Genomic DNA, 24568 nt, shown 5'->3' with positions numbered 1-24568 from the left:
TGGCAGGCACGCGGGGGCGTGGCCTTGGCACTGGTGTCGGGGCAGCGGAACCCAGGCTCCCGGGCGGGGCTTCCGCGTCACCCCCTCCATCAGCAGGGGAGCGGCCCACCCTGGGGGGCCCTGTGCCTGAGCGGCAGGTCCGGGCTCTGTGGGAAACCCTGCTGCTCTTGGGGACAGTTCTCGATGGCCCAAGATGTTCCCCAGCAGGGCCTCATGCACAAAGCATTAGGCTCTTGCCGCAAAGGAAACAAAAACAAAAACAAAAAAGGATCCTGCAGCAAACGGCTGACCGCAGACCCGCAGAAGGAGCGCTTTCTAGACGGTCTGCTCGCAAGTTCCCGCTGCTGCAGGAGGTGCACCTGGCCTAAGATTTGAAAGAACTCTCCTCCTCAGTTTCTTCTTTGATGTTGTGGAGCTGGCATGCAGAGAGGAACGGCGAGTGCCACTCCGTGCGCCCTCCCGGCTGATGAAAAGGCCACACTCGGCAGAGGCGGCCCCGCGCACACGGCGTTTTTGGTGTCCTCGGGTGTTCCAGAAAGGCCCTTGCTGGCACGGCGCCTCGGGAGTCAAGGCCGTTCACCATCCACACTCAAATGTTTGCCCGTGCCACTGCCGACTCTGGGCAAAAGCGCCGGGGCCTGTCTGCTCGGTTTACAGACTCTTGAGTTCGCACGTCCGCGCGGGGATGACAGCCAGAAGTCACTTTCCACACCCCCTGGCCTGGCTCCGTGTTCCAGAGACCCTGAGAGGTCCAGGGAACACCCCAGCCGCTCCAGCCCCCAACCATGCTCACCTCGGTCACCAGATCCAGGCGACACTTGGGTCCTTTGTGCCCTCTCTGCCACCTGCCTCCTTTTCAGTCCCATGGCCTGCTCTTTCCTGACTGCACACCTTCCCCAATTTCTTCTGCAGCTCCTTTTCTTGTTCTCCCCGCCCAAATCTCCAGCCATCAGGCCCAGACCTGTAGAGGCAATAGTCTGAGTGTTGTGCTCCCACGTTGTCTTTTATTTCATTTTAACTTAATCTTTAAGTTTTTACTTATTTGAGACAGAGAGCAAGCGAGCACGGGACGGACAGAGAGAAAGAGAGAAGAGAGAGAACCCCCAAGGAGGCTCAGCACTGTCAATGCAGAACCCGATGCGGGGCTCGGTCTCACGAGACAGGAGATGGTGACCTGAGCCGAAACCAAGAGTCGGACGCTTAACCGGCCGGGCTGCCCAGGCGCCCTCTGTGCCCCCATATTTTAGGTACAACTTAATGATTTCGAGTCCCCTCTGAATGTCTGAAAGCAATTCACAACTCGCCCTCCGATCCCCCCCTTCTCCCCTGTATCCCAAGCCTCAGTAAGGAGACAGCAGCTGCTGTGCCAGAAACCCGGGGATAAGCCCAAGGCCCTGGCTTTTCTTCCCAGCCAGTCACCAAATCCTCAGGGAAACCCTCACACTGGTGCCCTCTGCTCACCCCGGTGCCTTCCTGGCCCCCCTCTGCCACCCTGCCACCTCCTTTTCATGTTCAACGTGCCCGCCAGGGGGAACTCTCCAGAACTCCGCAGCTTACACTCTTTCCGCGACCTTCTCTCACTCTGGGGAGGAGATCCGAGCCCCTCAGCTAGGTCCACGGGTCCTCCTCTCCCCAGAGCGAGCCCAGACCTCCGTGCCTTTGCCGGGGATGCTTCCTCTCCTGGACCGTCCTTCCTTTTTCAAACAGCGGCTCTTCACCCTTCTTTCAACACTCAGCTCAAGTGCCGACCCCTCTACCAAGCTTTCTCTGGTCCCAGAGGTGCTGACTCACTGCCCTGGCGGGGGGAGGGGGGGGGTCCACCGGCACCAGCACCGGGATATTCTTGCATCTGTCCCCGCCATCTGGCTGTGAGGCCCTGGGGAGCGGGAGTGTCTTGCTGACCACTGAATCCTGCTTAGCATCCCTGGGGGGATGTGTCTTCACATCCTATGGCATCGGTGGTCAGCAGTGTGAGTTTCATGCAATTTGGGATTTCTGAGATACTGTCCTGTATCGCTCACCGTGGTGCGGGTTCTTCGCTTCAGAATTATGCATGGAGCGTGTACTGAGTGCTAAGGACTGGGGGGCAAAATAATGAATTTTGTCAGACCAGAAGCTGATGGTCGGCTGGCGGGGGAGGGGAGCGGAGCAGGAAAACAGCAACAACCACCACCACCACCATAATCCGTACAAAACCCCTGAAGGGTTTGGCCCCCAACAGTGAGAAAACGGGGCTGGGCCATAGGACACGCAGTGGTTATGTTCTTTGACGCCTCCAAGTTTGCCTCCTGGATTGCACGCTTTAAACCGTTGTATGGACGGCCGTCTGCAGGCCTGCTGTTAGCTGAGCTCTCTTAAGCCCAACAGTTGGTTCGTGGTTTAGAAAGACCCAACTGTACGCCCATAGCATTCAATCCCTCACCATCTAATTCAACGGAGTATTTCTAAGGGGCTTACCATGGACTAAAAGGAGGTACATAACAGGAGGAGGATAATATTCTGTTTATCTGGCATAATGAAGGAAGGAAGTATTCTTCTGGTTTGTTTTTTACCATCGCCCCTTTAATAAAGCCAGTGTGTATAATTTGTGCTGGCAGCCTAATATATGCTATGTTTCCTTGACTTCTTCACCAAAGCACATGGATCGTAAGTCTTTTCTTGGTGACTTGGTATTTTTATACCAGGCTCTAACGCTCAAGGCATAGTGCCATGTGAGGGCTGTTGGCCCCACTCACATCAAATGCTCCCTGAATGCTGCTTTAAAACAAATCCCAAAGACGGTCGGCTTTGGCTTCTTAATTTTTGCAATCTCCTGTTGGCCTTGTAGTCCTTGCTTCGTCCTGCATTTAGCATTAGCCTTGCAAGTTTACTGCTTCTCATGCGTTGTGGCTGTAATGGGAGAAAAGTAAGCAAGCTAGGCCTTCCCTCAAACAAGAGTAGGCCTTGGGAGGACGGAGGGGCTCTTCCAAAAATCTGGCCGGCAGAAGACTTCCCACTCTGTGCAGGGACAGGGACGGCAGGTATTGGCTCTTACTGCCCTGGCTTCCTAGAAGGACTAGTGCCCCCTACCTGCCTTGCCGGGAAAGGCAGGCACTAGGGAAGAGCTCCAAGTTTCTCAAAAGACAGAAAGAATGATTTTGAAAGACGCGTGTTACTTTTGAACACGAGCAAAAATCCCTTCAAGTAAAAGGGTATCATATTGGCCCCGTCCCCAGCCAGCCAGCCAGCGGGATGTGTGAACTGTCACCGGGCTGCAGCTGCATGGGAGGAAAGGAGATGAACCAGTGGGGGTCTCTCGCCCCCAACCCCCACCCGGCTCACACAGACAGGGCTGCGCAGACACAGGCCCCCCCCCCCCCCCCCCCCCCGCAGAAGTGAGAATGCCAGGTCAGCTGCGTGTGTAGCTGCAGAGGGTAGCGGGCCTGAAATATGTCACCTTCTGCCCAAGGCTTTTCATACACAACTCTTGGTCACTCAATTTTTGCAAAGCCCTTCTCCTTTTTTTCTCTTACAGAGTATAACTGGTTTCTCATACAGTCTTTTCCTGAAACTCTGAAGCTCCCACGCAAAGAAATTTGATGTCAATTAATTATATCTCGGTAGGCTACGCTTTCAGAATGTATAGTTTAGAATTAACAAAAGGGATCCTTCCGGCCATAAAAGCAAAAAAAAAAAGGGGGGGGATTACTTAAAATCCTCCACTTTTTCCCTGTAAAAGAAATGGAACAGTTAATGAATGTCTCCTCCCATTCCCACCCCACCCCCTTCCTCTGTCAAACCCTGGGTGAATTTCCCTTCCTTGGCTGGCTGGATGGTTGCAGAAGGCCGGAACTGGATCGCTGTGATGGCAAGATTTAATTTCGAGGGCATGGGTTCAGACTCAAAGGCTGAAGTACAAAGTGCAATTCTGACTCATCGGAAAGAGTATTTGTGGTCTTGGCAAAACGTCTTAGCAGTCATTCAAGAGAAAACAATGAAAATTTTCTCTATGTTCATCTGGCCTCAACCTCAGGGATCATCAGAGGGAGACATAACCTTCTGCTAACAGATAAACCCTCGTTAACAGGTCTGACACACAACAGCACTGGCTCCTTGCTCTCCACAGTCTGGGGTCCAGGCAGCTTCTCAGAAGCTGTTGGAATATAGTTAGCAGTTTGAGCTTATGGAAAATATCTGCTGGCAAAAAAAAAAACAAACAAACAAAAAAAAAAAAAACACATAATGCAAAAGATGAAAAATTTCATTAAACGGTTGAGATTCTTTTATCTCAAGATTAATCAAGATTTTTTTTATCACTTTTCAAAAATATATTTTAGAGAAAGAGTGACCAGGGGATGGGGTGGAGGGGGGAGAGAGAGAGGGAATCTTAAACAGGCCCCACGCTCAGCACGCAGCCTGACGAGGGCCTTGATCCCATGACCCTGGGATCATGATCTGAGATGAAATCATGAGTTGGACGCTCAGCGGAGCCACCCAAGTGCCCCTGTTTTATCACTTTTAATCTCGTCTTAACACGGTTCCGGATTACTTCTTTTTTTTCTTTAATGTTTATTTTGAGAGAGAGCGAGAGAGCAGGGGAGGGGCAGGGAGAGGGAATCCCAAGCAGGCTCCGCGCTATCGGCATGGGGCTCGAGCCCACAAACCATGAGATCATGACCTGAGCCAAAATCAAAAGTCAGATGCTTAACTGACTGAGCCACCCAGGCGCCCCATCAGTTCATTCTTATTATTACCTTATAGAAGGTTATGATTTGGGTTCTTTGCCTCTGAATAAAATGAGGTTCTCAACAAAGTCCAGCATATGTGTCCCTTTTTTTTTTTTTAAATATGTGTCATTTTAAAGGGCTACTCCCAAGTTCGGTCCTCACTGTGTAACAGCAGCATGAGGACAAAGGAGCACAGAGCTTCTGAACTGAACAGCCACGTTGATATTTTCTTTCATTGGATTTTTGGAGTGAAACTGTTGCCATTTTAGTTTCAGGGCGTCTAAAAAATCACATCTGTATCCAATATATACACATGCAGCAAAGATAATTCAGGAATATTTGATTTTCTGTGGGACTTGCTTGTGAGGCTATGATTCAGCAGTAAAATAAAAAAAAAAGTGCTTTCAAGGCAACAAACACATAGAGGAACCCAAAGTGCTGGAGTTTGCCAAAAAGATGTGATCAACAAATACTGGAGAACGTAATTTGGGGACCACAACGTCCGAGCACCATTATCCTAGGGTTAACGAACAGATCAAATGAGTTCACGTACACAGAAAGAACAAAACGGTACGTGACACATGCAAGACGGTATTATTTGGGGGCAGGGGGTGGGGGCGGCGAATGTTCTGAAGCAGAGGAACGGAGTACAGATCGAGGCCTTAAAACTCTGCAGCCCTCATACAGAGACATCTTGAAATCGGCGTAAACCTTCGCAGACACCGCAAACGTAATTTTCACAAACCCGGGAAGGGGAAGGTGGGAAGGGGTGGAAAGTGCCGAGAAGGAACCCGTCTCGGTGACGTCACACCGCTACATTCCAAATCCCAGGAGGGAAGCAGGTTCTGCTGTGGCATCCAAGCTTTCCACGCATGCTTCTTCAGGGAAGGCGTCTCCCCGTCCGTTCCGGACTAAACTTAACCCAATTTACAGCGCACCGTTTCTCTTCATTTCACCCAGAGGAGAGCAGGACCCATAGAGGTGGGTCCTAACGAGGCCTTCCTTCCTGACTCGAGGCTGAGCCCACGAGATGTGGGAAACAGAGATTAGAAAAACTGAGGCCACTCCCATGGCCAGAGAAGTATTTATAAAACCAGCTGTCTTGTCAAATAGAGGTTAGGAACCCCCAAAGGCGTTTCTGTCTGGCATTAGGGATTAGCAAAAATTCTCTCAGAGGGCTGGGCATTGTCTTGGTTTCTCGTACTTTCCATTATTTTTAGGGTGGCTGGGGAAACCAGTTAATTCCATGGTCACACTGATGCTCTAAACTTACTGGATACTCGCTCCGTGCCCCACAGCGAAAGGGTTCAGGTTCCAGCTCATGACTGTGGAACTCGGGGTCTCAGATGCTATTTTACTTTAGCTGAGGCATGTCTGGGGGCTCAAACAGCCACTTTTCTCTTAAAATGACACTTACAGAATGCTCTGGCCGGCTTGGACCAACATGTCTGTATCACCTGTCCTATGCATAGAAACACACCCTCTTTGCAAGAATAAAGCAGGGACTTTAAGATCTGAAGTTGGAAACGCTGATCTGCTGAGCGTTCAGAAAACGTACTGTCTTAGGTTCAACAATCTGGACTCTTCATTTAGGGCTGATATATGGGAAGAAACTAGCTCAACTTTGTTAAGGTTTGTAACCATAGGTTCAATGTTGAATTTGCTTTTGGAGGGCTGGGTAGAAAGCAGAGATTGTGCGAAACACAGTAAAACTTTATCTATAAATAAGCACAGAGAGAAAAATGTTTTGAGGATGCCTGAGCCAGCATGTTTATACATGGCACGATTATTTAGTTTGTGGTCTAATTACATTTTGTTACCAAAATCCCAGGATTTAAATAACTTTCTGTGTACTTCCCACCTCCACCTTCTACTAATGTTCACATGGGAGACATCACGAACTGATAAAGATAATTGACTTACGTGCTCAAAACGCCCAAAATACATTGGAGCATAAAAGCAGATTTCTGACAACGGTTTTTGTCATGTTTTCATTATAGAAAATAGTTTTGCTTTTAATTCCAGTGTAGTCAATGCATAGTTTTACATCAGGTTCAGGTGTACAATATAGTGATTCAGGCATTAATAGAACAGATTTCTAAAGAAACACCTCAAAACTAAAATGCCAAATCATATGTGAGAGTTTGATGCTTCGGAAGAAATATCTCGCATACCACATTCTTCGTTTCTTTAAATCACAGTGTTTGGAGGCAATACTCCAAGAGTGGTTTCATTTTTTATTTTTTTAAGTGTTTATTTATTTAGAAGGAGAGAGAGAGCGTGAGCAGGGGAGGGGCAGAGAGAGACGGAGACAGAAAATCCCAAGCAGGTTCCGTGCTGCCAGCGCAGAGCCCAACGTGGGGCTCGAACCCACGGACCGAGAGATCGTGACAGGAGCTGAAATCAAGCCAGACGCTCAACTGACGGAGCCACCCAAGCGCCCTCGATGGTGGTTTTAGAAGGCGAAAGATTTATTCGATCTGAAGAGAAACCAGAGTATAAGGGTGGCTTTAAATCAAAGACAGAAAAGAGTATGTTCAACATCCGTAAAATTTTGTATTTTTGGCTGCTTTATTAAAAACTTCAAGGGGCGCCTGGGTGGCGCAGTCGGTTAAGCGTCCGACTTCAGCCAGGTCACGATCTCGCGGTCTGTGAGTTCGAGCCCCGCGTCGGGCTCTGGGCTGATGGCTCGGAGCCTGGAGCCTGTTTCCGATGCTGTGTCTCCCTCTCTCTCTGCCCCTCCCCCGTTCATGCTCTGTTTCTCTCTGTCCCAAAAATAAATAAAAAACGTTGAAAAAAAAATTTAAAAAAAAAAAAAATAAAAAAAAAAATAAAAACTTCAAATTGTTTTAATTTCTTTGGTTGAGATGCCTAACCCAAAAGTTTAGATTTATCTTGCCCTTGACCGTGCTATCAAAGCCGCCCCACCAAGTGTTCTGAATGAACACAGACATGCTCTCTCATATCCTTAGGTTTCACCTGTGTTCTTATGCTCTACTGCCCACAGCAACTCGACTTACTGTAAGTTCCAAGAATGCAGGCTGGGTATTCTTCCTGCTCAGGGTTTACCTGTAATCTTATGATGACAGCTGTGTTCTCAATAAAACGTCTGACAGTAAGAAAGACAGCTAAGCTTCCAAGCCAATGCTACATACTAGGTAAGAGATGTGCCACCTCGCGTTATTGTTCTACGTCCCTGAATCCTCAGAAAGAAGTCTGTGAATTTTTCTCCCTATTCTAGTCAACACAGAAACAGGTCAGTTTCGTGGAGGCAGTGAACAGCTTTAGCTTTGCAGGAACAAATTACCAATATATATATATACACACACACACACACACACACACACACATATACATATATATACCAATACAATACCAATATATAAAAATATATATGTTTATATATATAAACATATATATTCATATTTTTATATTTTTAATCTATCTATTTATTTATTTAAAAAACCCAACTTACTATAAGCATGAGGAAAAATTAGGTGATTTGGGAAATAATACATTCCCAACTGGTAAGCGCACCAGGTCCTGGACTTCTGCAACATCGCTTAGGCTTCAGCACCACGGCATTTCCTGTACATACTTCTGTTCATGATGCTTGCTCCTCTGATTTACCTGGAATCCATGAAGCTGGGGAGGGGGGGGGAAAAAGGATTCTGTATGAAGCAAATCAATGTCAGAAAACTATCACATATCCATACCGTCAATAAGGATGAAATAAATATGTCAGGGACAAGCACTTCTGAGGAATATCTTGAGTTTATTCTCAATTCACCAGGGTCCCAGTTTCAGGCAGAATGGTTGCAAGATTACTTGTTACCAGCACGGCCTCGTTCTCGGACTTTAAAATTGAGAACCTCCAAAACAGGTCACCTCTCGAAACCATTTTTAAAATACGTAAGGCTTAAAAAAAAAAAAAAAAAAAATGTAGCAGTACTCAGTGTCCAACAGAAACCACTCTGTCTGTTAAACAATATCTCGACTGCAAGGCTTCTCTTGCTGTCCGTCGATAGATAATGACACGGCGCGGTCATTATCACCGTGGCAACAGCACCCAGGAACTATCAGAGGAAAATTGCACATAGAACGGCTGGCTCTTGAGCAGTCATGCCTCAGCTTCCTCTGGAGTATGCTTTTTCTGCAAGTCTGGTGTGCTCTAGGGTACCACCAACCCAGGGCGGCTCCAAGACTACAGATCACGTCTCGATTTCACGTGAATCCCCATCTCCCCGAATCGCTCATTCCACCAACAGGAGCACCTGCCACGTCTCAAGCACCGTTCTAGGAACTGAGGCTACAGTAGTGAATAAAGTCCAGTGCCGGGAAGGGGAGGGGGGAGTCAACTAACGAGCTAGCGAATATGTATTTCAAGGTGCACTAAGTACAACGGAAAACTGAGAAAGCAACGAGCCCGGGAGGCTTTCTGCCCTCCTCTCTGTACCCGCACCCTGCTTTGTACCTGCTTCTCACTTCTCCCGCTGACGAGCTCTGGGCACCAAGTCCGGGCATCCCGCGCAGGCACCGTGCCTAGCACGCAGCACCCGCTCAGAAAACGTTTGTCCAGGGAACCAATTCCCTCGTGGCTCCCTAGGCAACAAAGGACTGAGGCGGGCTGCAAAGTCCACGAAGCCCCAAACCCGGAAGGGATATGCACACGAGAGCACGTTACACAATTTTAAAAGTTATTTTCGAGATATAATTGAACGCCGGAGGCGGGCGCCGCCGGGCCGGGTCCGGGCCTCGGCTCCCACGCGGGCAGCGCGGCCAAGGCACAGCCGGGACACGTGGCCGCCCGCTTCGACGCGGGCGCCCCGGCCCCCAGCGCCCGGCCCCAGCCCCGCTCCCACCACGAACGGCGGCTTTCCGCCGCGGCCGCACGGAGGTACCGGCGTCGCTCACCCAGGCTGGGAAAGGCGGGCACAGGCCGGCTCCAGCCCCGCCGCCGCCCCTAACGCGGAAACCCGGAGCCGGGTAACCGCGTTGCCACGGCAACTCAACCACCGCCTACGCCGGAACCGGAACCTTCCCTTGGAAGTGACCTCTTCCCGGCGTGCCGCGGAACGGCGGAGCCCGCCCACTGCCTTTCGCAGTCATCCGGGAGTATCCCAGCAGGCCCGTCTACCCTCCGGAGGGAAGTCGTCTTCCCTCTGGTTTCGCCTCTCCTCGCCTTGGAGCGTGACCCTGATGGACATTCACTCTCTCCAATCAACTGACAAAGCGATTGCCAGCGGCCAATAGTAAGGGCTGTAGGATGCGGGCTTAAGGACCACCTCCATCCTGTCGGGGGACCGGGCGAGTCATACGATTGGTAGAATCGAGTAAGTGCGGGCTAGCGTTGCCCAATCACTGGGAGGAGCTCGGAGCCGGCCCAATGAGAGCCTCCGGGGGGCGGGCCGGGCTGCCGCGGGCCCGGGGAAGGCTCCCGGGGGTGAGCCGAGGTCCCGGGCCGTCGAGGGCTCCGGCCAGCGTGCGGGAATGAGCGGGTCCCTGGGCCGGGTGGCGGTGGCTCTGCTCCGCTGGGGGCGCGGCTCCGGCGGCGGCGGCCTTTGGGGCCCAGGCGTGCGGGCGGCGGGTTCGGGCGGCGGCGGGGGCGGCTCAGCCGAGCAACTGGACGCGCTGGTGAAGAAGGACAAGGTGGTGGTCTTCCTCAAGGGGACTCCGGAGCAGCCCCAGTGCGGCTTCAGCAACGCAGTGGTGCAGATCCTGCGGCTGCACGGCGTCCGCGACTACGCGGCCTACAATGTGCTGGACGACCCCCAGCTCCGGCAAGGTCAGGCGGGGCCCGCCGGGTGAGGGGCGACGGGCCGGGGCCGCTCCGCGGGGCTTGGGTGTGTCGCGCAAGAGGTCGGGGGAGGGGGGGGTGGTTCGAGCGGGGCTAAGGGCGCGGGTTCCTGCACTGTATTCGGGGTCGAGTGGGGGGCATGGTTGGCTTGAAGTGGATCTTGAGGATCTGGGCATCCGGTTCTCTGGCCAACTTGGGCATTGGGTAAGTCCCAGCTGTTCACTGGTCCCCACGCTGAGCCCAGGGAGGCGTTTCGGAGCCAAATCTCTCAGGCTCAGTCGGGGGGAGAGTGATGGGGAAGGGAGGCAAGAAGGAATACAGTAAGAACCACTAGGAGGTAGGCACTTTGGGGGACACGTTGAGAAGGTCGGCCTGCCTCACGAATAAGGAGCCGGTGCTGTTGATGGTGGAGGAAGGGCCGGGGTTGCCTTTGTCTGAGGCTGGCTGGTGCTTCAAGGCTCGGGCTGTCCGGAACCATCCTTTGTTGTTGCCACAAGGAGGGGGTTGACACTGCTTTTAGACTAGTCTTACTTGGGATCACTTGGTGTGGGAGAAAAAGTCATGAAATTTGTTTTTAGCTACTCAAGGACAGGTTGGGATTGGGGGGCGTGCTGGCATGGAGAGGCCTGTGGACAGAGAGATAAGGAATGAACCCTGTGCCCTAGGTAACTGAAGCTTGGAGCTGAAGGAACCAGGGACCAGTTAGGGTCTGGGGCCAGATGCAGCAGGTAGGTAGAGGCGGGAGGGCCCGGACAGCTAATTGGTACTTCTTCTAATAAGCACCGTGCCAGGAACCTTATTGACATGCTTTTTCCTATTTTGTGGGGGAGGAGGAAGAGGACAGAGGAGTGTGTTGACCTGCCCCTTGGCTAAGGTCCTGGGTCAGAGTTGGTGGAGCAGTGGGGAGGCTGTATGTACCTCCTAGAGGGTGGCTTGGTGTCCTGCCTTCCCGTTAGAGACTCCCAGTGGCTCAATCCTGGCACCTCCCTGAGCCTAGTGCTGTTCTTTAGTGACAGTGTTCCAGAAACAGTTTTACGGGGCCAGCTTCTCTGTTATCCCAAGCCTAGAATTCTCCCATTTTGTTATTACATATTTACGACTGTTATTCTCCAGTTGAAATGATCAGTCATAGTCCTTTCTGCTTGATGAGACTGGCACTTGTGGTGGAAAGGTTTTGGGTTGTAATCCCTCTGCAGCCCGTCGGCTGTGCAACCTTAAATCCCATCCCTGCATTTTCCTTTTCAGTCGAATGAAGATACGAGGAAAGCAGACATGACAAAGTTTTGATGAGGAAGAAAGAGAAAGTAAAACTTTTTAGAAAAGTGCCCCTCATTTTATCCGGCACACAGAAGGCACCCACTAAATGGTAGCTATTTTATTATTGGGATATTTGGTTTTCAAAGTATTTGTCCCCCCCCCCCCCCAAATTAATCCCTGGGAAACTGTTGGTTTCTGTGGGTGGAAACTAGGAGGAGTGAAGGCAGGTTAACATGACCAGCTTTATGTGATCTTACCGTGTATTATGCTTGTGATCCCTGTTTGTTTTCCTGCTAGGATGCCACCGGTCACTAGGCCTTGGGGTGTTTTTGGTTTTTTGTTTTTCTATATACGGGGAGTATCTGCGGTCTTCACCCAGCAGTGGCTGCTCTACTTAAAAGATAAGACAGGAGAAACTAGTCTGTAATCTTTCCGTGGGGACCTCGCCACAGGTCCCCTGCAAATTGCTAGTATGGCCGTTCATAAAAAGTTGCGTTGTTAACAGCTTGTTTAGTACCAAGTTTTGAAGCTCTTTGGTTTGTGGTTTCTGTTCTCCTGTGGAATACAACTGGAGATAGGCTATGCTGGAATGTAAGAACAAAGTAGGAGCAGAAATAAGAAGGCTGACTCATAGCACTTGGATTCCTGGCTTCCGTTTCACCTGTCTGGCTTCCAGTCTCTCACATTCTCTCTCTCTCTCTCTCCTCTCTCTCTCTCTCTCTCTCTCTCTCTCTTTCTCTTTCTCTCTCTCTCTCTCTCTCTCTCTCAAGTTTATTTATTTTTATTTTTTGAGAGAGAGTGTATGTACATGAGCAGGGTAGAGGCAGAGAGAGAGAGAGAGAGAGAGAATTCCAAGCAAGCTCCGTGGTGTCTGTGCAGAGCCCAACACGGAGCTTGATCCCATGACCCAGGGATCAAGACCTGAACTGAAATCAAGAGTTGGTCACTTAACTGACTGAGCCACCCAGGTGTCCTAAGTCTCACTTTCTTTAAGTGTTCAGACAACAGCTACAGGAATTTAGCCCTTAAATTTATTTTTTTTTGTAAGCTTTATTTGTTTATTTTGTGTGTGTGTATATGAGAGAGAGAGCATGAGCCTGGGAGGGGCAGGGAGAGGGAGAGAGAGAATCCCAAGCAGATTCCGCGCAATCAGTGTGGAGCCCTGCAGAGCCCTGCGGAGCCCGACGTGGGGCTTGAACTCACAAACCGTGAGATCATGGCCTGAGCCGAAACCAAGAGTCAGAGGCTTAACCAACTGAGCCACCCAGGCGCCCCAGCCTTTAAATTTCTTGACCGTAGCGTTTCAACATTTCCATTCCCATTTTGTTTCATACCAGATTGTCATCTTGGTCGATAAATGTGTTGCATATATGTTGAACATAACATCCACCTTTTGTGTTGCTTAGAAAAATAAACTCGCGTGCAACTATTAACCTGCAGATCGGAGCAGGGTAGTGTGTGCGTGTTCCCGCAGTGGGGACTCATTTAGCCAGGGTAAGACTTTATAAAACATTCAGACTCTTCATCTCTTTATTCTCTACACTTTTGACTTTACCAAGAGAAGCTGCCAGGCTGTCTGATGGTTGCTCTTGCTAGTCAGAGCTACCTCTGTGCACCTTTCCTAGACCCAAGGTCACCGCTAGTAACTGGAGAGGGGCAGCTGCCAAACTGCCTTTCCTTTCTCCCTGTGCCACAGCTTTGCGAAGGGCTCAGAGCCTGAAGAACACCCACAGTCTTGTTCCTGCTGCCCGGTTCCCAAGGTGTGATGCAGAGAGGTCTCAACCTGTGACCCAGGGAACAAAGACGACTGTGAGGTCCTCCTCCGGTCTTTTCTTTCTCCTGTTTATCTGGAATACACACAGAAGGGAGTCACAAAGGGATCAGGTGGGTCCCGGCAGACAGATGTCAGCATATCCAAATCCTCCTTTTAACAAAGCCTGTCCTTTATTTTTCTTTGTAAAAGTAACATGCTCACCGAGGAAACTTGGAAATGCCCAAAGTAATAAACGAAAACTACCTGTAATCCTGCATACACTGTTAACATTTGTATCTAGTTTCTAGTTGGGTTTTTGTTTCTTTGTTTTGTTTTGTTTTTAAATGCATTTGAGATCACACGTGTCCATGCTTAGCATTTTGCCCTCTGGAGAGCAGGGAGCATGTCTGACCGCATTACCTGAGTACCCTGTATATTGCTTATGCAGCGTGAGCTTTCGGTGATGATTTTAATGAATAAGTAAATACTTCTCTTATTTATCATATCAGAAACCATCTTCCATGCTCTTTAAAAACAAACCCTCTTAAATTTCTGCCTGTTCAGATCCCCATTGTTTTTTGCTTTCATGAGGAGCAGTGTCTGTTGAATGAATAGCCATTATCTCATTGTTGAATGTTTATTAAGCCTTTGAAGATATGCACGGCCTTTTCACTATCAGGGAATTTGGGCAACAGTAACAAATCTGGGACCTTGGCAAATGTCAAAAGATGAGGGGGTGGTGTTTCTGGGTCTTTGTTGTGATGGATGTGATACATGCTGTGGATGAGAGAATCCAGTCACACCAACACTTTGGAGGAGTAACTGTCGGTGCCGGGTCAAGTTGAAGGTGACCAGCTGCTTCCCTCCTGGGTATACAGTCTAGAGTGAGGGTTGCCAGGGGTTCCTGCGTGGCTCCGTCGGTCAAGAGTCCGACTTCGGCTCAGGTCGTGATCTCGTGGTCTGTGAGTTTAAGTCCGGCATTGGTCTCTGTGCTGACAGCTCAGAGCCTGGAGCCCCTCCCCACTCACGCTCTTTCTCTCTCTGTCTCTCAAAAGATAAACAAACGTTAACAAACAAATAAAGTCGGGGTTGACAGACGACCTTTGTAAAGGGCCAGAGAGTAAGTACTTCAGTCTTTGTGGACCCTTCCACTCTGCTATTGGGGGCCTGAAGGCAGTTGGGATGGTACCTACACAGGTAGGTGTGGCCGAGTTCTAATAAAACTTGATTTGCAAAAAATAGGAAGTGGACCATATTTGGCCCAAAGGCCATAGTTTGCCACCTCTTTCTCCAGCGAGGAAGACCCCTGTGTTTGAGTTAGAAGATGCATGTAATGATATTCCCTGAAGCACTGCTTGTAATAATGAAAACTTGGCAAGAGAGGATCTTGGCCTATTAGCAGACTGGATAAACAGACTGTGGTTTAGTCAGGCGATAGAAAACTAAGTTGTGGTAGAGTGATCTAGTTCTAGATGTATCTCATGTAACTGAATCTCAAAAATTACAGGGTGCAGTCACGAAGTAAGTTGCAAAAAAGGTAGTCATGGCATAATGCCGTTCGTGTATACAGACGTTACCGGTGTGAAACGGCCCGACGTGTTGCGAACGCATGCCAGTTGTAAGCATGGTTCGTGGGCAGGGGTGGGACGTGCCAGCCAGAGGCCACCTGCGGAGGTCTAGAACCTGTCCTTTGGATTCCTAGAAACCCGGATGGAAATCCAGGCCCGGCCGTTTGCCAGCACTGTGACTTTGGTTAAAGAACTTCTCTGAGCCTCAGTTTCTTCCTCTGATAAATAGGGACTAATTATGCCTTCCCGGAAGGACTCTTACAAAGGTTAAGTGAGGGTATGTATTGAAAACACTTAAAGAATGTGAAATTCAGTAACCCTATCAGCAGGTGCCTGGCACACCTGATTGGTGTTTTTCCAGCATTCTTCCCTGGGTGTCCTCTGTTGCACGTATTTCTAGAGAGGCAGGACTTGAAGGGTGGGGTAGGGGGCATTGGTGGAGAGGAGACCGTATCCGCCTTGCACCTGGAATGTGCAAGCTCAATCCTTTCACCAATTAGGTCTCAATTCATCTTTATAATAAATCCGTGAGGCATGGATTTCTTCCCACTTCCCAGGTAGGGAGACTGAGGCTAAGACATGAGCAAATTTATCTGAAGCTACATCTGCAAGCTAGCAAGCCACAGTCGGCTGCCCTTAAAGCCATTGCTTTGTTCACTCTGTCCCCAGCCTTTGCTTTTCCCCTGTTGAGGGTCTCTGGTTTCCCTTGCTCTCTCTGCTCAGGTGATCTCATGGGGGTGCTGACATCATTGTTTCCTAGGAGGACTTCAGGAGGAGGTGATGTGACTTGCCCCAGGCAGAGTTAACCTGCATCAGACTCTGAAGCTCCTATGGTGAAAATCTACCAGGAAAAAAAAAAAGGAAACTCTTATCATTTGTTTGTTGTCCAAACCGGGAACGAAGTCTAATGTTCTGAAATGGGATGAATTTTGAAAAGTCCCTTTCAAAAGCTCTGGAAGTACTTTTTTTCCACTCTGATGCTTTGGAATATTAATTTTTTTGGTGGGGCAGTAAGTAGAGGTAGAACCGGTTTTGTAAGACCACCTCCTTCATCACTCCAAATTCCTAGTGTCACCCTATGTAGAACTTCGCGGTCAGTACTTTTTGTCCCAATACCATTATTATTAAAATCCACTCTTGGATACGATTTTCTCATTTTCACGAGTTTCTCCGATCCTGAGTTATTTGGAGTGAAAGTTAACTACCACTGTATGTTGCAGGTTTTGAGAATTAAAAAGTGTGAGAAATTAGCCATGTTTAAACAATTAATGGTGGACCGATGGGATTCATTTTAATTTTCAACTTGTGAGCCGCGGTCTCTTATTCTCAGAAGTTACTCGCTTCGTGCTATAGGAATCCACTGGTTATCTCATTAAATATTTAAACTTGTAATCAGACTTCTAAAAAAAGGAACATAGTATTTTTTTTAAGACGCTGAAGCTTTGCCTTGCTATCAGCTGCCTGTAACCTCTGTTACTCTAAAAGCCAAAGAAGCAGGTAGGTTTCGTTTTGATCAACTGTCAGCTAGTAGGCCCCTTGGCCACTGTCACAATGCCATCATGGGCTCCGAGGCGCGGTGCTTCTGAGTTCCTGAAATGTAAGTTATTGGGCAAGATAGTGTGACTCTGGGGTTTGGAAGGAGTCCCAGCTCCCTCGCACGTGACTTGGTGGGGGGGGGGGTGATGTTCAGGAAGGTTGGAAAGCCCACTTGCTGGGTAGTTTTAATGGTGGCGTGTCTGCCTCTTCTGTCTTGTCTGGACATGGGATCTGCAGCAGCATGAAATTAATGAAGGAATCGAGCCTAAAGCTTTGATTGAGTGTGGTGCTATAAATACGATTGATGGAAGCAAATCATTCCTTTACTTAGCAAAGATCTTATGTAAAAAAACTACTTTTTTGAATCAGATGCGTGTGGTTTTCGGGCGACCTCAGATGGCAAGTTTACTCTCATTTATGGTGCATTTCAAAAATTGTAGGGACTCACCGAAAGAATCAGTAGATATTCATTGTCTTGGAAAGCTTCACACAATGTATTACCAATTGAAAAAGACCCAGATGTAAAAGCACACACATTAGTGGCACATGCACACCATACAGAAGGTTCTTAAGAAGCTTTCAAAGAATTGCAAGAGATTCGTGTTGACTTTAAACATTTCTTAATTCCCACACCCACTCGGTCACATGAAAGTAAAAAAAGATGGATCACTGGCTTCTTTGTGAAATAAGTTTTAACAGACTGTTTAAGGACAGAGCTTTTTTTTTTTTTTTTAAATACAACTCCTATGCTGAGTCGTCTCTGTGGCATCAAGTATCAGAATGATGAAAAACTTTAATTCATCAAGATACTCTAACATATCTAGATATTTGGTATTCTGAAGGCTAAATGAAATTTTCCTTTTATTAGTAACCCCCCTACCTCTAGCTGATTTTTTTTTTTTTTTTAAGACACTCAAAGTGGCTTAGAACTGTGCTTTTCTGGGGATATAACGTACAGCATGGTGACTATAGCTGACAATCCTGTATTGCACATTTGTAAGCTTTTAAGGTAATCTCAAAAGTTCTCATCACAGGAAAAAACCTCTGTAACCTTACAGGGTGACAGCTGTTAACTAGACTTATTGTGGTGATCATTTTGTAATATATACACATATCAAATCATTATATTGTATGCCTGAAATAATATGTCATATGTCAATTATACCTCAAAAAAAAAAAAAAAAAAAAAAAACTAAGTGTGCTTTCTGGGGCCTGTAACGCTGGACCCATTATCTCCCTAGAAGTCTGGGGAAGAAAGATAAAGCTCTCAGCTAGGGGCTGTCTTTAGTGCTTTGGTTAGGAGCTAAGTTACCGTTTTTTAGAAGGCAGTGACTTATTTAAAAGAGAAAAACGCATTGCCTCTTAGGATTTGGGCCATCACTCAAGTTGGTGTTTTTATTTGGAAAATAAATGCTGGGTAAATGATAGGGTATCCAGGACCAGCTTTTTAGCACCAGTATTTTTCATCGGTTTGCATGAAAACCCCCACGTGAACGACTTTTAATTTGCACGGTATTGTGTTTTGTTTGTTTGCTCGTTTTGGCCATTTGAAATATCTATGGAAGTGCAAACATGGCAAATATATAGTGATTGATGGTCATGTGCCATGGTTTTGACCATCGTCCGTTTTTCATAGAGCCAACACACATTTTGCTGGAAGGCCATGTTTTTGAAAGTGTTTTCTCATCTCAGCTCACAAGTAGGAAGGAAGTAGAATGGTTGGAAGAATGTGAGGAAAGAGCAACCTTCTGTCTTGAGATCAAAACCACGCTTTTTCCCTACCTTGTTGTCAAGACCATCGGCCTCATGGCCCAGAGCTGAACAGAAGAACCACACGGCTTCACTGTCCTAGAATGTGCCTCATCTCTGTGTGTCCTCCACACCGCTCACACACAGGACTGATCCCGTGCATGCTGGTTGGTTTCTTGTCCTCCGTGAGCGCTTGAGAATGAGGAGGGGGGGCCCCCTCACCCTCTGGCACCGCTCCTGGCCCAGGACATGGGCCTTAGGCGAGCTTCGGGCTTCTCCTTGCTTTGACTTGGTCGCTGCGAGTTCTGTGCTGAGCCGAATCCACCTGCCCTGTGGAGAGCCCATCTGAGGGGCTGAGTAGGGTGAGGGCTGCAGTCTGCCCTAGGAAAGAGATTTTTCTCTGGGTCAAAGAATTAAAGGCAAAAACCCATGACCAACCCAGATAGGCATAAAAACCGTGAGGCGGGGACTGCCTCATTTGGCAGAGTTGGACCTGTGGGTCCGTGATAGACCCATATTAAGTAGTCCGCTTGGAAATGAAGTCCTGGCATTTCTTTAACGTTTGGTCTCACTGAAACCATGACTGGCAGATGAATGGAGAATGTGGCTCTGTATGTGTTGTGTGACTTACATGAACTGGTCGGTTCTCTGCCATCAATCCCTGCCGATTGTGTGTGTGTGTGTGTGTGTGTGTGTGTGTGTGTGTGTGTGAGAGAGAGAGAGAGACATTCTACGACAGCCTTGCCTACCTGATTGTCCCGTCGTGAAAGCCTTGCGAGATGGGGGTGGAAACAGGCGGGTGGTGGAAAGACTTGGCCGAGGCCTCACAGCTCGTAATTGGAGGAGGTGGGGTTTGAACCGTGACCCAGTTGACTCTGCAGCTCCGAGTCTGTGGCAAACACATCCCCCAGGGATGGGGGAAGCAAGAAGGGAACAGCACCGGATATCTTGCTGGGAGCGCGTGGAAAACAGATTTTGCCACGAGAAGTTCAGCTCTGACCATTTAAATTTTTTTTTTTCAACGTTTATTTATTTTTGCGACAGAGAGAGACAGAGCATGAACAGGGGAGGGGCAGAGAGAGAGGGAGACACAGAATCGGAAACCGGCTCCAGGCTCTGAGCCATCAGCCCAGAGCCTGACGCGGGGCTCGAACTCACGGACCGCGAGATCGTGACCTGGCTGAAGTCGGACGCTTAACTGACTGCGCCACCCAGGCGCCCCAAGCTCTGACCATTTAAATGACACTGAAATGTTCTCTCCCCGTAGGCATTAAAGACTATTCCAACTGGCCCACCATCCCGCAAGTGTACCTCAACGGCGAGTTCGTGGGGGGCTGTGACATTCTGTTGCAGATGCACCAGAATGGGGACCTGGTGGAGGAACTGAAAAAGCTGGGGATCCGCTCTGCCCTTCTGGATGAAAAGAAAGACCAAGACTCCAAGTGAGGGCGGCCCGGGGCCTCCCTGAGCAGCAGGGGCTGTTGGTGCCCAGACTCACCGCCGGCCAAGCCTTACCGATTCTGGTCTTGACTCTTCAGACGGCAGCTGCTTGCACGGATTTCTCCAGTCTGTGAGCAGTTGGGCGATTTTGGTGTGTCTGGTGTTGGGGCTGGGAATATTCTATTGTGAACTTCATTAGAACCACTGCACTGTAATGATTCAATGTTGTATTACGATATTGCTGTCAACAAAATCTGTTCTTAGGTTGTCATTTGCTCTTTGCCTGATTCAGGAGTAAAACGAGGAGCTTTTGAGTCATTCTTCATGAATCCTCTGCAAATGTGTCAGTCTGCAAAGATAATTATATCTCCCCAAATTTTTCGTAGCTGCTTCTGTTAAGAAAAATGATGGACAGGGAGGAAGATGTGATAACTGGGGTGTTGTTTTTTTTAAATAAACTGCCAACCCAGGGATCCTGTGTGTGAGTCGTTCATTTTGAATAGCAGGAACACTGCACCTTCCTCTGCTCGGGCCCGCTGTAACAAAATACCACAGTCTGGGCAGGCTTATGAACAACGGATGTTTATTTCTTTTGGTTCCGGAAGCCGCAAGTCCAGGATGAAGGCTCTAGCACACCAGCTGTCAGGTGAGGGCTGTGCCTGGTTCATTGACGGCATCTTCTCATCGTGTCCTCATGAGGAAGCCCTCTGGGGTCCCTCTTAAATGGGCACAAATCCCATTCGTGAGGACCCTGCCCTCGGTCACCTCCCAAAGTCCCCCCGCCGCCAACACCACCATTCTGGGGGTTTGGGGTCAACATAGGAGTGTTGAGGGGAGGCATTCAGTCCGTAGCAGTGTGGATTATGAGTGCCTGTGACCTTCCGTTTTTAGAAATGCGGAGTGATTCTCATACTCTTCTGTTAAATTTGACATAAAAATTGCCATCAAGCGATGGTCTAATTTCTTGAGGGAAGGCAAGCCTTGTGAGCGCTGGGTGGTGTTGACTGGCCGAGTTGGGCGCCCGGGTGGCGTGCGGAGAAGGGAGGTGGCTGAGGCTGGAAGAGGCAGCCCCGCTCGCCCGCCCCTGAGATCTGGTAGCTGCGCTACCGTCAGGGGGACGTCACCAGCGGTCTTCCAAAGACAGAAATCCACTGAGCATTGTGTTTTCTTAAAAAATACGGTCTATACACGATGTTATATAGAGAACACCCTGAACACTCCACCAAAGATCTACCAGAACTGATAAAGGAATTCAGAAAAGTAGGATTTAAAATCCGTTTCATTCCTATACACTAATAATGAAGCAGCAGAAAGGGAAGTTACGAAAACAATCTCATCTATAATTGCACCAAAAATAACTAACTCACTAACGCTAACCAAGCAATCTATACATTCAATGCAATCCCTACCAAAATGCCAACACAGTTTTCACAGATTCGGAACAGACAATCCTAAAATTTATATAGAGCCACAGAAGACCCCGAACAGCCAAAGCAATCTTGAAAAAGTAGAACAAAACTGGAGGCATCACAATTCCAGGTTTCAAGTTATGTTACAAAGCTATAGTAACCAACAGTATGGTACTGGCATAAAAACAGACACATAGATCAATGGAACAGAATAGAAAACCCAGAAATAAACCCACAATCATATGATCAATTAATCTCCAACAAGGAATGCAAGAATATGCAATGGGAAAAAGCCTTTCAACAAATGGTGTTGGGAAAACTAGACAGCTACATGCAAACGAATGAAACTGGACCACCTACACGGTACCAAAAATAAACTCAAAATGGATTAAAGACCTAAATGTGAGATGCGAAACCGTAAAAATCCTGGAAGAGGCCGCAGGCAGCAATTTCGCTAATATCAGCCATAGCAATGTTTTTTCGAGATATGTCTCCTGAGGCAAGGGAAATAAAAGTGAAAATAAACCATTGGGACTACATCAAATTCTGCACAAAGGAAACAACAAAACAAAATGACAGCCTACTGAATAGGGGAAGAGATTTGCAAATGACTTCCGATAAGGGGTTGGTATCCAGAATGCATAAAGAACTGATACAACTCAACACCTAAAAAAACAATCCAATTAAAAATGGGCAGAAGAGATGAACAGACATTTTTCCAAAGAAGGCATCCAGATGATCAACATCACCTCCTCAGGGAAATGCAAATCAAAACCACGAGATACCACCTCACAATGGCTAAAATCAACAAGGCAGGAAGCAACAGGAGGTGTTGGGGAGGACGTGGAAAAAGGGGAACCCTCCTGTGCCGATGGTGGGAATGCAAACTGGTGCAGCCACTCTGGAACACAGTATGGAGTTTCCTTAAGTAAAAAATATAACTACCATAGGACCCAGTAATTGTGCTACTATTTACCTAAAGTATACTAAAACACTAATTTGGAAGGATATATACATCCCTGTGTTCATTGCAGCATTATGTATAATAGCCAAATTATGGAAGCAACCCGGGTGTCCATTTATAGATGAATGGATAAAGGAGATGTATAGATATACAATGGAATATTAGTCATAAAAAAGAATGAAATCGTGCCATTGGCAGCAACGTGGATGGACCTAGAGAGTAAATGCTAAGCGAAGTAAGTCAGAGAAAGACATGCCATTTGATCTCACTATTATGTGAGAATTTAAGAAACCAAGGAACAAAGGGGTTAAAAAAAAAAAAAAGACCTCCTCCCCCTCCCCCCAAAAAACCAAACAAACCCAACTCTTAACTATAGAGAACAAACTGATGGTTTCCAGAGGGGAGGTGGGTGGGGGGATGGGTGAAATGGGGTGGGGGTGGGGAATGAAGAGTATACTTAACCTTGATGAGCACCGAGTAATATACAGGGCTGTTGAATATTGTACACCTGAAACTAATGTTAACACTGCGTTGGCTATACTGGAATTAAAAAAAAAGCTTTGGCACATGAAAAAAGAAGAAAGGTCTTTATACAAAAGGGATTAATTGGAATCCTAGCAGAGATGCCTCCAGTGTACGGTATCTTTTTATAAGACTCTCAACGTGTCTCTGTCCTGAGGCTGGAGGCGGAGCTGGAGGTGAGCTTTACCATGGCTCCTGGGAAGAAAGCCCATCCTGTCACCAAGCGCCTTTGTGTCCCCAGAGGCCTTCATTCATCTCCAGGGCCTTAAACAGAACATCTCTTGGAATTGCATCTTTCCTGGCGGCAGAGGAAGGACAAAGAATGCAGGTTTTTGTGAAAAGGGCAGGAGTGACGAGGACGGTGTGGCTCATTCCCCAGAGCCGGTCTCGAAGCTTGTTCTGCGTATTTAGTCCGCTCGAGCGCCTCTTGGAAAAAAGCTCTGAAAACAGACTGACGTAAGTAGGAACTGCCGAGTTCCTGCCCCCATCCCTCCCGCAGAGGTGTTGGGGATCCCAAAAGAAAGGAAAGGAAAGTGGGAGCCCCACCCCCACTGCACTGGAGACCAGAGTGCCCAGTCAGGTTAGAGGGCGGCACCTGGCCAGTCTCTGAGCTCAGGGCTTCAGAGAGAGAAAAGCACATTGTTGTCACAAGGTTTTTTATTACATGAGTTGGGCACTCCACCCCATCACTGCCTTGGTGTCTGCTCAAAATGAGTTTACGTAGACCCCCCTAGAGGGGGTTGGAGCTCAGCCAAGTGACCCTTCCTGTTCTACAAATCAAAGTGTGGACACGAGGAAGGCTCTAGTTCTCTCCTGTGCTGCTGCCACGAGGCGGCAGAGCCAAGGTTGCAACCTTGACCTTTGGAGGGAAGATCATCGACAAATTGCTCCATACTGTCCCCGGATGAGCCCCGGGACCGTGGGGCTCACACATGGCAGTTGTTCCTCGCCTTCAGATCTGCTGTGTAGCCAGTACCTTAACCTAATTCTACCTGTTTTGGCTTTTCCTTAGATCTGCCTATATGCCCTTTGAGTCTGTCTGAAAAATGAAATGATAAGATTAGCATGGAAACAGTGGGGAGAACTTCCCCCCCCTCGCCGCCCCCCAGAATATGAGCACCAGGGGAAGGGTTCCCAACTGAATAATTTCACAAGAGCTTCAATGTTTAAGGAAATTGCTAAGCGCTACAGAAGCAGAAACGTTCTTTCCAGAAGTTAATTAATACTTTTTTTTCCCTATATTCTTAACGAGTCTTTACCAAGTAGAAAATTGAAGATGCTATCTTATGTCAGTGGGAATAATTTTAATGATCTGCATAATTAGAATTCACTGTGATAATTACAACAGTGACACCAGAGTTCCTTGTACAAACAGCAATATCACACATCATCTATTTTGAAATGTAAGGTCCGCTTCACAGCTTTCCCGTAGAGTACATTTGGCTTGTGTCGTCGTGATTTATTGGCTTATTGTCACAGCTTCAAAGTACCGTGTTAATGGACCCTTTAGAGGTAGCTGACGTTGTTTTAGAAGTTTAGACCTTTGCATGATTTCAGGTAGTTTTTGTTTCCTAAGCTGGTTACATAAATGTCATCGCACTTCATTTGAGCAGTGAGTGTTGGAGATTCTTGAGGACAGACAGTAGATTTTAAGAAGTCTCTCGGGTTTGTTGTCACTGGCCCTAGTGAACTGACATGTGCAGAATCCGGGACATTCAGCTTTCCTGTAATTAATAAAGCCACAGCACCTAGCTTGAGAGAGAATTCTTGTAACTTTGTTAAATAGCTTATTTTGATATTTAGGGAGCAAGTGTTTCTTGAGAGGTCAAGTCCCTTGTTACCTGGACAGGGGAGATTGTGCTCAGGG

General features: G+C 48.0%; 1 protein-coding gene, 1 long non-coding RNA gene and 1 other non-coding gene across 3 annotated transcripts; 1 reads left to right on the top strand and 2 right to left on the bottom strand.

Annotated features, from left to right (window-relative positions):
• Positions 1–5142: 5142 nt before the first annotated feature.
• On the bottom strand, positions 5143–9880 carry LOC147579730 (uncharacterized). Its single transcript, XR_015252049.1, has 4 exons — positions 9181–9880; positions 8182–8351; positions 7727–7938; positions 5143–7186 (listed from the first exon to the last, which is right to left on the bottom strand). It is a non-coding gene; the product is annotated as an uncharacterized LOC147579730 (long non-coding RNA).
• On the bottom strand, positions 8645–8919 carry LOC147579731 (small Cajal body-specific RNA 13). Its single transcript, XR_015253034.1, has one exon.
• Positions 9881–10112: 232 nt separating the features above from the next.
• On the top strand, positions 10113–20279 carry GLRX5 (glutaredoxin 5). The gene is made up of 2 exons (XM_086708872.1): positions 10113–10491; positions 19634–20279. Exons 1-2 carry the CDS (start codon positions 10197–10199, stop codon positions 19810–19812), a joined length of 474 nt encoding a protein of 157 aa, XP_086564998.1. The 5' UTR covers positions 10113–10196; the 3' UTR covers positions 19813–20279.
• The last annotated feature ends 4289 nt before the right edge of the window (positions 20280–24568 follow it).

This window comes from Puma concolor, chromosome B3 (genome assembly GCF_028749965.1).
Source record: "Puma concolor isolate L17-30 chromosome B3, mPumCon1.1.hap2, whole genome shotgun sequence".
In the NCBI taxonomy this organism is placed as follows: Eukaryota; Metazoa; Chordata; class Mammalia; order Carnivora; family Felidae; genus Puma; species Puma concolor.
This window is presented reverse-complemented; position numbering and strand designations above follow the sequence as displayed.